This window comes from Apodemus sylvaticus, chromosome 1, assembly GCF_947179515.1.
Source record: "Apodemus sylvaticus chromosome 1, mApoSyl1.1, whole genome shotgun sequence".
Lineage (NCBI taxonomy): Eukaryota > Metazoa > Chordata > Mammalia > Rodentia > Muridae > Apodemus > Apodemus sylvaticus.
Window position 1 is genome coordinate 70696342 of NC_067472.1, and position 17247 is coordinate 70713588.

Below are 17247 nucleotides of genomic sequence, written 5' to 3' on the forward strand. Positions count from 1 at the left end.
GACAAAGAAACTGAGATAACATTGGGTCACAGTCCCACTGTACTGTAAACCATTTTCCAACAACAACATAGTGGCTGTTGACAGGTAAAGCCTTCTCAACAGAAAGAGAATCCACAGCACTGATTCCACACAATCGAGGACATTGACCTCTGCAGGTCTGAAGCAGCCTACAGAATCCTCCAGACTCAATGCTCTGACAACCAGCTGCATAGCAAATGTTTGTGTCCAGGAAGTTTACCTGAGCTCCTTGGGATCAAACACCAACTTCACGTCATTGACAATCGTTGGCAAGTACTTCAGTGCTGCTCCCTGCAAACCAGAAAAGAGGGCTGTTGAGTGGAATTCAGGTAGGCAAATATTAACATAATCTTGTAATTCTGATAAAGGTCTATAGGAAATCCAAGATGAGAATGTTTGCTTCCTGATGAGGCTTAACCACACTGACAAATGAACAAAACAAAATCCCATTCCCCTAAAATGGGCATTTCTTTTGTATCCACATGCTAAAAAAAAAAAAAAAGGGATTACAGAAAAGAAAATGGAAAGATTGTAAGAGTCACAAAACAGGGAGTTTGCCAGAACAGTAGTACCCATGTAGTCTAAACACCATGGCTACCTGAACAAAGGCAACACCAAGAACACAGGTGACTCAGTAATGCACAGGAGAAGGAATGGTCCCCCTTAGGGAAGAGAGTACCAATTGGTGATCCAAGACCAAGTGATCGCACTTTAAACAAACATGCAGGTAACATGATAGGGCCAAAGGGGAGGGAAAGTAGCACTGATGGATGCCAATAAGCAAAACTTGTAAAACTAAGTGCCCACTGCAAGCTGAGCAGAAATGTTTGTCTCTAACTGAAACAAAATGAATACAGTCCCCTACAAAAGTACCTTCTGACCAAATCCTCTGTGGGTTTCCACAGAAGCAGTTCTGTTATATTCCAAAGACATCTTCCTGCTGTCTGTGTCCTTTAGTGAAAGAACATTCTCATCTTACTCAGTCATTTCTGGCCTTTACCTCTGTGCCTTCCATCTTCTTAAACTATAGGCGGTGCCTCCATCTGGGTCCTCCCATCCAAACATGGAGGGCTGAAGAAGTCTGGCCACCTTAAAAGTTTTGGGTACACATAGGCCCAAAATTTGATTCAAAATCAAGCATGCATTATGCCTGGAAACAGTGTATGCTTCCAGCAGTGTCTGCCCATGTTACATCTCCGGACTTCACTACAGCCCTGGCTCTGTACACACACTATACCCACTGTGCACTGGGGCATGTTATCACACCACATATGGGTAAGGATCCCTGCACAAGGATCCCTGCACAAGGATCAGATTCCAAACTATTACATGTTAAGGAACCAAGGTAGTTTTGCTATAATAACATTTTCTGCCTTTTCAGAATGCACTGGCTTAATTTACAGGAAGGAAGACTTGTGATATTTTCCTGCCATCACTCCTCAGCAAGCTTCTCATTAGCATATCTTGGGGCTGTATTGACATATAAAAACAAGGACATACCTATCATTAATATGCATATTTGCATTCCTATTTGATAAGTGGGAAAATTCTATGTATGCCTGTTAATTGTTTTCAAATAAATTTCTAATGATATATCCTCAGTACCTCATTTGGTTACTTGTTTCAACTTCCTGGATACCTGGGGTCACTTCAAAGTTCCTCAGAAGAACTGGGCTGATAGCACAAAGAGGTGAAGAAGCTCTGTTCTAGAAAGCCCAGAAACTCACAGCTCAAGTGCAAGGACAGGGTCTATTACCTGCCATTCACCATGTAAGACCTGCCCACTCAAGTAATTTATTTAAATTTTTAAATTAGTATACACATTATTAAATTTCAGTACAGAGCTTTTATGAATTATCCTCCCCATTTCCCTTCCATGCCCTGACTGACCCTCACTCTGCTTGCCCTGGGACCGATTTCCTCTCTTCCTGACTCCTGTGTCCAATCACTTCACTCCCCTCTTTAGCGATCTCCTCTGTGGTCAACAGTATATGTCCACACTCACTCATATATATATATATATATATATATATATATATATATATATATATATATATATATATTACATAGAACATATATGTGTATATATACATTGTAAGCTGGTATCCCCACAGAGAGACAACATGCAATATTTGTCTCTTTGGTTCTGGGTCCCCTCAGTTAATATATTTTTCAGATACATCCATTTCCCTGCAACATTCATGATTTTATTTTTCTCTGTTACTGAATAAAATCCAACTGGGTACATAAACCACAATTTCATTATCCAGTCATCTGTTGTATTCCTTGTTTTGTGAGAAATTAAGCAAACAAAACACTGCCAATCAACAAAACTGCCAGTCAACAAATGGGATAATAAAATGAAAAGGATGGTTTTTCAAATGAAGAAAAATGAATGTCCAATACATATTTTTAAAAGTGATCAACATCTCTAGCCATCAGAGAAGTGAAAATTAAGACTACTTGGAGTTCCCTCTTACCCAGTCAGATGGTTACCACCGAGAACAGAGACAACAGCGACTCTGGTGAGGATGCAGGGGAACAGGAACCTTTTTGATACAGATAGGAGTGTAAAATAGCACAGCTATTATGAAAAGTGGTATAAAGTTTTCTGCACAAGTTCAAAGCAGAAGTGGGCCGGAATGATGACCTAGTGGAGTAATGGCACTTGTCCTCAAGCCTGATGACCTGAGTCCAACCCCTAGCAATATACACAGGTACTGGAAAAAATGGTGGGAATCAGTGTGCCACCCCCGACTCCGCCCCAGGACCAGAATCAGTGTTACCAGCCTCAGTCACTTTCAAAGTAACTCCCTGAATATATATGGTCCAAGGGATTTATACCAAAGGCATCACCAAATGAATACAATCCAGGTTCACATGTGATACACCGGTTAACTTCAAATGTTAAATGAAAACTTAGGGACTATGAAACGTTTAAAGGAAAATTGCTTGTGACTTTGGACCAAGCTAAAATTTCTCACACACAATAATAAACTGCGCAGTCTATAAAACCAACCATTCAAAACAAAGCCACATCTCTGAATGGCGCAGTTTGGATAACAAGGTAGGAGTCACACACAGAGAGAAGATGGCTGGGAACCCCTCACCCCACCCCCCCACCCCCCCCCACCCCCCACCCCCCACCCCCCCCCCCCGTCTGGAGGAGATTTGCATACAATCCAGCATGTTCAGAGAGTCAGAAACTCAATAAGAAAACTCAGCACTTTAGAAAATGGAGGGGGGGGCAAAAGAGTGGGAGAGACCCTTCTCCAAGGAAAGATGTGTAAATAAACAGTGTTTGCAGAGATGCTTAGCACAGCCAGACATGGCGGTACACACCTGTAATCCCAGAACTTGGAAGATGAAGGTAGGAGGATCAGGAGTTCAAGGACATTTGCAAGATCAAGGTCAGCTGGGAGAAAGGGAAGGAAGGAAGAAAGGAAGGAAGGAAGGAAGGAAGGAAGGAAGGAAGGAAGGAAGGAAGGAAGGAAGGAAGGAAGGAAGGAAGGAAGGAAGACAGGGAGGGAGAGAAGAACGGAGGGAGAAAGGAAGGAGAAGAAAAGAGAGGAAAAGTAAGGGAAGGAGAAGGGAGTGGAGGGGGTGAAGGAGGTGAAAGAAGATCTGAGACCATTACTATCAGGGGAATGTAAAGCAAAGCCCCAGAGAGGCGCCACTTCATCTCAGAGAATTGCTAAAAGGAATCCACAGTCTTCAGTGATGTTCCACATGCCAGTGCTGCAAGTTGAGATGCAAAACGTAGGAAACAAAGCTAGGAACAGTCTTGATAGCTTGTTGCAGTGAGACAGGAAGAATCCACAAGACCCACTGAGTGCAACCCTGTGTGTTAGAATAACAGAAACCCTGTATGCAATAATTTACAGCAGCCTTATTTATTGGTGATCAAAAAAAAAAAAAAAAAAAAAAAAAGGAGTAGCCAAAAAGTGCCTCAAGCGATGAATCTAGACAATGAAGCACTATGCAGCACTGAAAATAAGAATCCCAGTGCAGATGGATCCCAGCTGCACTGGGTTAAGTAAGACAGGAGACCCAGAAGCCCAGAGAGTATAACTATATTTTGGGAGGCTTCAGCAGCCAGATGCAAGTCACATGACAGGAGTCTTTACCTCCCAATGAGAGCATCCTGACCCAATTGATACACTAAATGGACTCAATGGTCTAACAACCTCTGGAGGGAGCCCCAGATGTCACAGATGGAAAGGGGAGGAGTGACGCCCAGAGCTGACTGCATGGAGCTCCACTGGCTGAGACTAGAGCAGTCCTCTAGCTACAAAGCTGGTCTGAAGCTGCCACATTCAGTGAATTCATGAATTTTACAAGAACTAATGAGATAAAGTGCCTGCCTTGCAAGCGTGAGGACCTGGAGATCAGATCCTTGGCATGCAGGTAAAACGCCAGGTATGGCAGAGGGCCTACAATCCCAGCAATGATGAGACTGAGTGGTGGAGACAGCTAGACCCCTAGAACATGGCTGGCTACCTAGCCTAGAATACCTGGGAAAGTTCCAGACCAACTAGAGATCTTGTCTAAAGACATGACACCTGAAGAGTGACCTCCACACACATTCCGTGCACATGTGTACACACACAATCATGAGAACACACAGCACTGGTAAGCAACTTGTCCCCTAACTCTTCCCTGTAGATTTTGGGTGCCCAGTGTTATTTGCAGGTATTGGCACTGCCTTTCAACACTGAGGAGATCAAGGGGTTCCAATTAGTAACCCCGTGTTTCTACCGGGGGAAAAAAAAGGCGCTAAATAAAATTCATTTCTTTGTGGTTTCGCATGTTCTGCTTCAGGTCCCGCAGACTCAGTCTGGAAAACTAGAAAGTATTTATGGTGACATTTAATAATGAGTGTCTGCAAAGGCTGACTGCATGGTCTTTTAGAGTGTCTCGTTTAGTCTGCAGACACCAAGAACGGAAGGTGTGGATGGGCTCTTTTATACCAAAGCAAAGAATCATTGCCTGCAGCAACTTCATAAACACACACTTCACAAGGATGCAGCAGACAGCCACAGAGCAGACAGGGCTTGGAGGGCTATCTACTGCTGGTGGCCTTGAGCCGTTCAGCTCAGTGTTCAGCAGGACAGTCAGAATGTCAAGTCAGAGACAAGAGTTCTGTCAGGCTTCCCCACGACGACCAGGGAGGTACACAGAAGTCCGTGCCTGCTGAGCAGGGCACTAGAGGCCAGTAACATCACAAAGCACATTAACCCCAGAATGCAGCTTATCAGACCAATTATTACAGACCTTCTGCCTAGAAGAAATAAGGGTTAAGGAGAAGAAAGAGGTGACAAATCTAAAGTGCTGTGACATAAGGTGTCTTCTGTGACCATTCTCAGGATGTAAGTTACCCCTTCTTGCTCTACTCTTCCCTTAGCACCCTATGGTGTACCCTATTCCCTATGCCCTCTTCTATATGGGGTCCCTCCAACTGTGGGCCTTGTATCTCACCTCCCTTCTAACCCTGGCATACACTAGCCCTTTCTCCTGAGGTTCACACCCGTCCTAAAGTTGTCCTACAAGCACACTAGCTGAGCTTCAGAGACCTGATTACTCCACAGCCCTGGCTGTGCGATATCAACTAGGACATCAACCCAAGCATCCTGCTTCCTCACTGCCTGGTGGCATTTAGTCTAGGCTCTGCAAGCTACCTGATATAAAAACTTGCCACTGACGCTGCCACCTGCTCCTTACTACAGATACCCCCATCCAATGACTCAGTCTTTTAGCTAGCCTCCTATCTCTGCTCTGACACCCTCTAGCTCATTTTTCATTAGGGAAGGATGGACACACACATACACCACACACAAACCACACACACACACACACCACACACCTCAGTTAATCTGCCTAGCCTCCACCCCTACCTAAGATCCTACTCTCCGGGACACAGAAATACTAGATTACGTACCCAGAGACATCCTTACAGGCAGGAATCCAAAGGTGTCTTGCTCATGTGCTCATAGAAAAGAATGTCTTCTGTTCTTTCAAAGCAATGCCAACCACCAGGACTCCCAAAAGAATGAAAGCCTATGTTCACTGGGTTCTGCCTCTCTACTTCCAGCCATGCCTATCACTATACTTAGCTAAGATATGTTCCCATAGTGCAGAGTTCTATTTCCCTCTTTCCCAGTCCTGACTCACCCCTGGGCCAGTGTGAATCACCTCACAAAGGACCACAACTTGCTTATCCCCATTTTTAATAAATCCAGGGGTTTGTCCAAAGCACCTAGTGCTTGCCAACAACTCGGCCTAAGCTTGGCAGAAGGCAATCAGTATCCTCTATAGCATGGGATCAGTGCTCTGAAGTGAGGTCTGGGTCAAACAGAAGGGCTGCTGCTTCAAGAGAAAGCCAAGACACAGCGCACAGGAGGGAAAAGGCATGGATATGACACTGTGGACAGATGACACTAGGCACAGTCTTACCTAAAGAGACACCCAAAGACAACTGGGTGAATGCTCACATGTACACTGATAATGACTGAGTAGACAGGAGAGTCAGCGCATGGTGACTGAGAGCAGAGATACAGGACTGGCATTTAGAAACAAGGATGGAATTCACCATCTGCAATGTGAACAACCTATTATGTAGTAAAGTTTAGGCTAACAGGATCTGTCTCCAGGGTGCCCTGGAAGAAAAAGGGCCATGAACAGATAAGCTTGTCCCAGGATGCCAAAGGATACCAGTCCACAACAGACTCTGGCAAGGCCTACATCCACAGGAGTCACAGGACAGCATGCAGATGCAGCAAATGGTAATTCACACCGGACAGCAGAGCTCTCCACCCTGTGTCTCAACTCAGTGGATTCTTAGAACCTAGTCACCCAATCAGAGTTCTCAAAGAGCAACAAAAGGTTCATCTGGATTTGTTTTCGGTTTTTATTATTTTAAGCTAATCAGTGAAGAAAGGCCTGCTCAGAATGTGACAGTCTCTCCTCAACACGGTGGCCTGAGCACGGACAGCTCCTGCTTCCTGGACATTGCACAATGGGAGACCACTCACTCATTTTCTGGGGGTGTGGAATTGGGGGAGTGAGATGGTGGATAGGCCTCTGGGATGCTCCCAAGAGACAGAGCTGAGTGGAGCGAGGGTGGGGGGTGGGGATGGAGGTAGTGTCTCTCTCAACCCATCCCATGAGCTGGGTACCATGGGCTATCTACTGCATGAGCTTCTTTATCAGAGAAAAGAAGGGCCTCTGCAGGAATTCAGCAAGCCCGCTGATTGTGGTTCTGTCTGCTCCTCGCCTACTCATTAAGTCAGAGGGGAACTTACAAGTGAATGCTTAGTCTTTAAATGCCATTATTGCTTTTCATTTTATTGGAATACAGCTAAGGAAGCATCACAGCAGATCTGAGCCAGGCCTTGAGGGTCCTCTGCCTGGATGGAGCTTTTATCTGTCCATCTTGATGGACCAGTCCAATTCTGAATACACTTGAGACTATGGGCACACATCCACTGACCAAGCAATATTCTGAGAATAGAAGACACACTTGAGGCACCACACACAAACATGCTCATTGAGGATCCCCATTGGACATGAGTTTGATGCCCAAAACTCATATTAAAAACAAAAACAAAAAAATAACCTGGGCAGCAGGTGTGGTACTTCTAATCTCATTACTAGAGACACGAAGACAGATTCCTGGGGATCAATTAGCTAATTAGCCTAGCTCCAGGCCAGTGAGAGATCCTGTCTCAAGCAAAAACCAAACTGTTTAGTACCTGATGGAAGAAAGCCAGAGGCTGACTTCTGGCCATCACACATATGTGCACATATACTTATCTGGACAGGTGTGTACACACACACACACACACACACACACACACACAGAGAGAGAGAGAGAGAGAGAGAGAGTACATTGTAACACAGACCCACGACTCCACTACTGAGGATGAATGAAAGACAGCTAGAGATCCGCAGTGCCAGACACAGAAGCACAGCTGCAGGAAAAGCTACTTCTGTTTCTCTGAGGAGACAGGCAGGCGGCCGAGTAGCCTCCCTAAAATCAGGTTCATCTCTTAATATCTGAGTAATTAGGAATTGGGAGTATTCTGCAATCAAAACCCTGAAGAAGGTGAATGGGGTCAAACGGCTGCAAATGGAAAGGGAAGACACAGAAATCAAACTTTCAGAGGCAAACCAGGAAGCCCATAAAAAGGACCACTGAAGGATCAGAGAAGTATTTAAAAGTTCTCTTATCAGTAAAATAGTTCAGGTTAAAAAAAATGAAATAAATTTTGAAGTTCACATAATTTCATTGCCATGCTTCTCATGAGAATGCTAACTTAATACAAACTGTATAACAAAACCCAAAAAAGCAAAAGAAAATACATTTTCTAGCCAGCATCAGTTTAATGCTGTGAGTGTCTCTCTGCCTAAAAATATTACTACTGATGACAATTAATAGATACTATTTTAGGGTAAAGTTCAGGCTACATTATTCAGCATAATTATTTTAATTAAATCCATTAGCATATCTTTATATAAGATTACAAGAGCTATCGGTGATACAAAATAAGTTTTTCTTGAATAATGTATGAAGCAATTATTAATTTACATATTTCTGGAGAAAAACACATATTAAAATGATTCCATTTGTAGATTTTTTGAGCCTATATATATATATATAAGTCAACAGTCTCCTCTCAGACTTCAGAGTTCCGGTTCCGGAAGACCTCAGAAATATCTGAAGAGCTTGGTAAAGGAAAGTATAAAGAACAGTCCAGCCACAGAGTGGCCTTGGGTGGAGGTCTTGATGAAACAGGCCAGGTGGCTAGACACAATGAGTTGATGGAGAGTGGACAGGAGACTGCACGAGGAGTGTGGGGTCCTGAACAGAATCCACCCAAATGGACAGCTGAAGCCAATCCTATTAGACCACCCACAGCTTGAGTTTCTCACCTCTTTCCTTGGTTTTCAAGCTTCCCTGCCACAGTCCCATCCTTTCTGATAGCATCCGTCATCTCTCCTCTGATGCTTGGGTGCACTCAAACTCTGTTACTTATCCTAAGTGCATCTATTAGCAAGTACCAACACTTAATAAATATCAAACTTATTCCATGCTCCCACACTTAAAACTCAAGGGTTATACCACTTTAGAGAATACTGACCATTGGGAGAAAGACTCTTTACTGAGAAGAAATGCAGCATTTTGGAATACTGTCCACTAAAAGCTTTAACTAGACCCCGAATACATGTGCATACACACACACACACACACACACACACACACACACACACACATACATGTGCACACACAAACACATACATACACGTGCACACACATGCACACACATACACACACATACACATGCACACACAAACACACACACAGATACATACTCGCGCACACACAAACATACATACACACTCATACATATACACAGACACACAAACATACACACACACACTCCTAGAACTTCCTGATTTGTATGGCTGTGTTACAAAGAGTCCCCACAGCATGCATAGAAGTCTGCAAGATTTGAGTCAGCTTGGTAAGTTCAGAGCCAGCAGACAACAGAGTTGGTCAGCTCAGGCCACAAGAATTTCTTTCACTGTATCTATCTGCCCCTGGAGAAGTGAACATGCCCCTCCCAGCTCTCTCTCTCTCTCTGACACAGATCTCTAACACTATCAGACAGAAAGTTGGATCATACACAGGGTCTTTGTCCCCATGCCAGACATGAGGCAAAGCAGAAGAGAATGAACCAAGGGTAGAGTATAGAGAAGCCACCAGGACGCCATGATTCCAGGCAAAGCCACAGTGGCCTGGAAGAGCAGCCACAGATGGCAGGTACAGGAGAAAAGACCCATGACAAGAGCAAGACAAAGAGAGGAAGACCAATAGCCAATCACCTCAGGGATGAAAAACATCCCTGCGCTCTCCTTTACCTCTGATGATCCTCTTGTCAGGAATCAAGGCATGCTGAACAGAGGAATTAGGCTGATTTAGCAGAAACAAACCTGAATTGCATTATTGCATTACTGAACTTTCCATCTCTCTCTCTCTTTCCCCCTCTCTCCCTCCTACTTATGCCAGCTCAGTCATGTTAGGGAGAGTAATCCTGTGAGAGGACCTGCTGATTGGTGCAAATTGGTTACCTGTCTAGACAGCTTCCAGGAGGCAAAGCTCAACTTCTAAATGATGGGGATGATCTACAACATACTTGAAATTCAGAAGCAGAAAGATGGGGACAGTAGCTGAGGGGTCTGAACCTCAGTGAATCAGTTTTGAAAACAGTGAGCAGTGAGTGAATACAACACCTTACTTACACCTGGCTTTCCTCAGAGCCATGACAGCCTGGGGAAAATGGAACCTTTGAGGACCATACCAGAGAACACAGCATGTGCCAGAGGGCAGGTGGGACCAATGCAAGAAGGCAGTGGAGCCCCCCAGGCTGTTCTTGCAAGGCAAGGCAGGCTTCCCATTGCTACCCTGTCTGCTGCCTTGCTGATGCCAGGTTCTGTGCCCCAAAAAGGGTACAGAGAAAATTCAAGGTGCTCACATAGCTCGACTGTACTAGACAGGGTAAATAATGGACCTGAGGACAAAGGAAATAAACACAGACCCAGCCAACCCACTACCACCAGCCCCAGCCAAAACCCAGCCTATCTGAACTACTGAACTAGAAACTCAGTTCATCCCTTCTCAGCCTCACCCTAATTATACAATGAGTCCTAACACCAGTTCTGTGTTTGAATGCCCCCTTCCAAATTTAAGTTCAAGTTCATTCACCACTGTGACAGTACTGAGAGACATTTAAGAGGTAATTAAGCCATAAAGGTTCCAGGTTCTGTCATATAAACAGGAGGCCTACCACTCTGAATACCCTCTGGGCTTCCACAGTTTGATAACATGCAGTGGATTAAGCCTTCTGCTTGAACTGTGCATAATATAGACCTGCTTATCACATGTGGCTCAAGTCTCAAGAATTCTGTTAGCAGACAAAGAAGCCAAAGATCCTGATGATGGAATGATCCAGAAATAGAATCTTTACATAGAACAATCATATTTGTGTATGAGGAAACCCTAAATCCAGTGGTAAATGGGGTATTTGTATCAGAAAATGAAGAAGTAAGCAGTAACACATACAGACTCCTGTGTTTGTAAAAATAACTGAGGTAATTAACAAATGTTCTGCAGCTCTGCATTTGAAACTGGGCTTTTAGCAAGAGTTCTCTATACAACAGTAGAAGTTCATGGTGGAGCACCCACCCCCATCTCCACCCCACCCCACCACACACACACACACACACACACACACACACACACACACACACACATGCTCACATTCTTCCTGACTAGAAATCAAATGGTAAAGAAGAGAGCAGAGTTCACATCCCCTCTCAAGCACAGACTTTCCATTAGGTCCTGGATCCTAAAGGCTCCAGCACTTTCCAATATCACAATCCCTGATAATAAAGTTTTAACACACAGTGTGTGAGGGAGAGTCAGTACTCAACTATAATGGATGTAATTTTTTTTTATTTTAATTAAAAGGGGAAATTTTGAGATTAATCTGCCACTCAATGAAGCAACTTGGGAGAGGACACTATATTATATATATATATATATATATATATATATATATATATAAAGGACATCATTCTTGACAAGCAGGGGGAATACTATGTGACCTGACATGGCCAAAACTAGGCATATATGGCAAAGAATGTAAAACAGCTATTAAGATTCTGTATAGGAGCGATCCTGGAAGCTGTGTTCACAGCAGAAGCCATCCAAGTCTCCATCAAGGATGTAAGCATGAACAGAGTGTGGCTCATTTGCATACAGGAACACCATTCAGCCTTTCACAAGGAGTTGCTAGGTGCTTCCATAGGAACAAATCCTGAAGTGTGTGAAGGGAAAAAAAAAGAAAAGAAGAAAAAGAAAACCATTGGAAAGGACATGTGCTTCCTGGTGCCATTAATATAGAATATACACAGTAGGAAACAGATGAGTTGTTGGGTGTTGGGGTAACAAAGAAGAGGGGATCAATGGCCATCAGTATAGAGTTTCCTCTTGAATGACAATAGTGGAACAGTAACATGGGCACACAATGTGAACATTCCCATTGCAATGGATCTGCTCATGTTAAGATGTCTATAACAAGGCTAGAGGCAGCAGTTAAGAACAATTACTGCTCTTCTAGAGGACATGAATTCAGTTCCAGACTACTGCTTCTAACTCCAGCTCTAGGGGATCCAATGCCATCCTCTGCTTTCCATAGACACCTTCACTCAAACATGTGCATGCAAGTGTACACACAATTAGATAATAAAAATAAATCTTTTGAAAGATGGTTGTAACTCATAAACCTTACGTCACATGCATTTCAGTACAGTTAAAACACACACACACACAAATTGGAGGAGAATGAGAACATTCTGCCCCCAAATCCTGACTCACTGACTCCAAGCCACAACCTGCACCTTGACGGATTGTGACTGATACACACACAATGGTCTCCAACAGTGACAGACATACATTTCAGACACAGCTGTGTGGCTGAAAAGATCTTAGAAATGGATCTGAAGTTGTTGATCTTGTTAATGCGTTCCAATATTGCTGCCTGGCATCCCAGATCCCCTATGTCTCCTGAGCATCCACTGCTAATGCCATCACTAATTAATAAGTGTCCATGACACCAGGATGGAGAGCCAACCCATGCCCCAAACATTAGTCACTATGCTAAACTTCCCCTGTCTCAAACCACCCTCCCCTTCATAGGCTAACATGTTTCCATGATCCTTTTCAAATAAGCTGTAATTTATGTCCCAAACAGTTTGCATCAGAAGCTATAAATAATAATGAATTAGTAACTTAAAAAAAAAAACATATTAGTGGCAAAGTTTCAGTAGATAAATCATTTACAGCACAAACATGAGGATCAGAGGTTAGATCCCTAGAACTTACAATAAAACAAACAAACAAACAAACCAGGCAGGTATGGTAGTCATTTGTAATCCTAGCACTTCAGAAACAGAGACAAGGGACTCCCTGAAACAAATTAGAAGGCTGGACTATCAGGATTTGGTGGGGGAGAAGGAAAGGGGAAGGAATGGGTGGGGAGGAAAGGGGAGGGGAGGGGAGGGGGAGGAGAGGGAAGGGGAAGAGAGAAGTTTCCTGAGCCCTCTCCTTGTCATGTGACACCTATTTCTAGAGCCTTCTGGTGTTCTGTGCTGCGTCCCATGCCACAAATGCACTAGCCACATTGGATTAGAATCCATCTACCCTATGACTCACGTCATCTTAGTCATGTTTCTAAAGACCTCTTCCTCCAAAAACAGATCATCAGAATTCCAAAAGAGGTTCCCCTGGAGCACAGTCAGAAGGTAACACAGAGGTCCATCTTCTGCGCTGACTAGTTTTATGTCAATTTCACACAAAGGAAACTCATCTGAGAGGAAGGAATCTCAATTAAGAAAATACCTCCAGAAGATCAAGCTGCAGGCAAGCATGAGGGACATTTCTTAATTAGTGATTGATAGGGGAGGGCACAGCCTGTTGTGACAGGTGTCAAACCTGGGCTAGTCATCCTGGGTTCTATAAGAAAGCAGTCTGAGCAAGCCCTCCGTGATGAGCAAGCCAGTTAGCAGCACCCCTCTATGGGCACTGCATCAGCTCCTTCCTAGGGTCCTGCCCTGTGTGAGTTCCTGCCCTCGCTGTTTTTGATGGTCATCTCTTACATGGAACTGTGAGCAAAACAAACCCTCTCTGTCCGAAGTTGGGTTTGGTCATGTGGTTTTATCAGAGCAACAATAACCCTAAGTAACACATCTTCCATCTTTTCCGATACATTTTGCCTATAAGTATGAATGGCTTGGTAAGCTTGTGGTTCTGAATTGCTACAGCACAGCACTAGATGGTCCCTTGAATCAAAGGAAGCCCAGCATGAGGAGTGCTCAAAATCTTTCAGTCAATATCTTCCTTCCCTAGTATCTTCTCCAAGCATCCCATCCCCAGTCAGAGAGCACACAGCTTCCATCAAGGACCCACAACAGTGGTCACAGGTTTGTTGCAACCTAGCCCTAGTCTGAGAGTCTTGTGTTACAAATCCTGAAGGCAGAGACACTGCTCTTCAATCAGGACTAGTGCTAACAGCAGCCCCACAGGGTGATCCACGCCCACTGGGGAAATAAGACATTCAAATTAACAGCTCACTGTGGAAAAAGGAACCATATGGCATGAGAGAGGAAAGGAGGTGACCAGAGGTAGACAGGTACAAAGTAGGAATGGTAGACAGGCAAGATAGAGCAAAACAATCAATAGAAACAAATTTGGGAGCTACAGAGATGGCTGAGTGGATACAAGTACTCACTGCTTTTGCAAAAGATCAAAGTTCAGTTATAGCACCCATGTCAGGTGGTTAGTAACCAGCTAGAGCCCCAGTTCCAGCAGATCTGACACCTCTGACCTCCATGGGCACCTGAATTCAACCACACATACACCTACACCAGTGCTCATGCAACACACACACACACACACTTAAATATTATAAAAAACAAATTTGATTTGAAAAATCTCATAATGAAACCTAGTAGTGTGTATCAAATAGTACTCCTGGTAGTGTGTACCAGGAGGAGGAGGAAAATGAGGAGGAAGGGGAGGAGAAGGAGGAGGGGGGAGGAGGAAGAGGAAGAGGCACTTTTCTTCCCCAGGAAGGTAGAAGTCAGCAAAAGGATCTATAGTTTCTAGGGTGGAGCAGGAGCCAGGGAGATCCAGTAAACTGTGGAGGGACTTGTGTGTTAGAGAAGTTAGGATTTGGGCCTCAAGGGTGGGGGAGGGTGGGGGTGGTCTCTAACCTTTGATGGTTCTCCACAGGGGTGGAGTCAGGGAAGGGCTTTTGTACTACACCTAGCAGTGCTAGGAATACTACTCCTAGTAGTACTACTCCTAGTAGTAGAGGAGGCCCAGGGACAGAGGTAGGCTGTTGTGCATCAAAGGTTGTCTGTCCATGAGCGTCTGAGAGAGTATGTAAGGTTGGAGTCATCAGCGTCCTGCCCCTAACAGCACTCAGCCATCCACCCAGCGTGGGGAGGCTCTGTGGGCTCTGATGACACCGCAACACCCAGCAGCTGTGTCCGTGGTGCCCACAGCAGCGCCCCACACCCATGCAGTCCATCCTTTCATTGTCCTGGCTATCTCCTATACCTCCTACTGTGCCTAATACATGCTCAGCAAGTGTGTGCCACAGGTCAAGTCAGGGATATCTCCTCCTAACAGCCTGGGAACTGTCAGTTCAGGCCTCTACTAGTAATAGAGAAGATACTGCCCAAGAGGAATGAAGCTGGTTCCTCATCTCCTAAAGGGATATACAAAAGCCCTTCCCTGCTCCATTCTGTGGAGAACCATCAAAGGTTAGAGACCCTCTCCCCCTGAGGCCCAAGTCCTAACTTCTCTCTCTAACACACAAGTCCCTCCACAGCTCACTGGCTCTCCCTGGTTCCTGCTCCACTCGAGAAGCTATAGATCCTTTGGCTGACCTCCACCTTCCTGGGGAAAAAAGTGCCTCCTCCTCCTCCTCCTCCTCCTCTTTCTCCTTCTCCTCTTCCCCTTCACCACAGCTATCCTGTTCCTGACCTTAGACACATGGAGACAATTGTTCACCAAGGCTATTCTCCTCCCAGAGGGCCTTTCTAAATGCAGGCCTTTTCCTCTAACCTTTGGGACAAGTGTCATCTGCAGGTGACTGGATTCTAAGTCTCTTTCAGGCCAGGTCCCCCTGGCATGCAGAACAATTAAGCATGAGAAACATGGAAAACCACATGTGTATTTACTTGTGTGTTCATTTATGAATTGCATGTGGGGGTGGTATGAACATATGCATGCACAAAGCGAGTTGCATACCCAGGAACCCATGTGTAGAGGCTAAAAGGAGAGACTGGGTGTTCTCTTCAAGCAGACTCTTTATCTCATTTCTTCAGTCAGGGTCTCTCACTGAGGCCAGAGCTTACATTGCAGTTAGTCTGGCTGGCCAGCAAGCTCCTAGGATCTGGCTGCCTCTGCCTCTGCCTCTGCCTCTGCCCCTGCCCCTGCCCCTGCCCCTGCCCCTGTCCCTGCCCCTGCCCCTGCCCCTGCCCCTGCCCCTGCCCCTGCCCCTGCCCCTAGTGTTGGAGTTATGAGAGCACACCAACATGCCAGGGTTCTGGGGATCTGAACCCAGGTTCTTATGCTTTATGCAACCAACACTTTCACCCCCTGAGCCCACATATATGAATTTAAGCTCATGGTTCTGGGTAACAGTAAAAGAGAAATATATATATGTATTTTCAAGCTGCCATTCATCTATATACTTCAAACAAATGATAAGTTACCCAGAAATCACTATAATCATTGTTATTTTCAGAGCAATAATAGAAGTGAGAGATTAAGTTGAACTCGAGCAAGATGGCATAGAAAGACATAAGCAAGAACAGGCTGAAAAAGCGCATTGAGGTTTCTGCTGGGACATGACCGTCAGTCAGTTTAATAGCATTTAATAACTTGTGATGGGCATGTCCAAAGCAGGCGTGGGAACAGCATCTTAGCTCTGCAATCTGGAAAAAAAACAAAAAAGGTATTTTGCTCTGAAAAAAAACAAAAAAACAAAACTGTGCCTGTTTCTTCCACAATTGACTGAAGGAAAGAGAAAAATGTCATCAGAGACAACAGTGAACAGGGAAATAATAATACAAAAGACAAAAGGCCCGGCAACCAACTGCTGAAAGGTTCAGTATCCAATGTCGTCACTGTGATCCTGAAAAGACGATGATGTAGAAGATGAGACACTGGTTGACAGTTAACTGGGTATCAAGTTAAATCAAATAGGAAATAAGTGTTCCAACTCCACCATTAATTGGCAACATGGGCAGAGAAAACCTGCTAGCTTTCACTCCGCATTAGGAAAGGACTGTTTACAGCAAAACAGAGAAGACTTAAACATTCAAAACAAAAGCAAAGGGCAAGAAAATAATTTCATTTATTGGAAAATGAAGTGAAATGGACATCAGAGAAGATGAAGTGCCCCAGCTCTGGGTCACGAAGACATAGACATTGACAAATATAACCCTGCACAGGAACGCAGTCATGAAAGCCTGGGTGAGAGTTGGGACATTCCACGTGTGCCCTTGGAATCACAGCAGTCTTAACCTAGTCAATGACAACTAAGACACAAGCTATTAGTTATTGCTGCAGGTGGCCCTTGAAGATGACATTCC

At 44.5% G+C, this 17247-nt stretch overlaps 1 protein-coding gene across 1 annotated transcript in view; it reads right to left on the reverse strand.

Moving 5' to 3' along the window:
• The window catches only part of Dock1 (dedicator of cytokinesis 1), a 510172-nt gene that overhangs the window by 326395 nt on the left and 166530 nt on the right, over nucleotides 1-17247 (reverse strand). The window contains exon 24 of the mRNA XM_052196505.1: nucleotides 239-309. Coding sequence (XP_052052465.1) covers nucleotides 239-309 — 71 coding nt within the window. The remainder of the gene's footprint in view (nucleotides 1-238; nucleotides 310-17247) is intronic.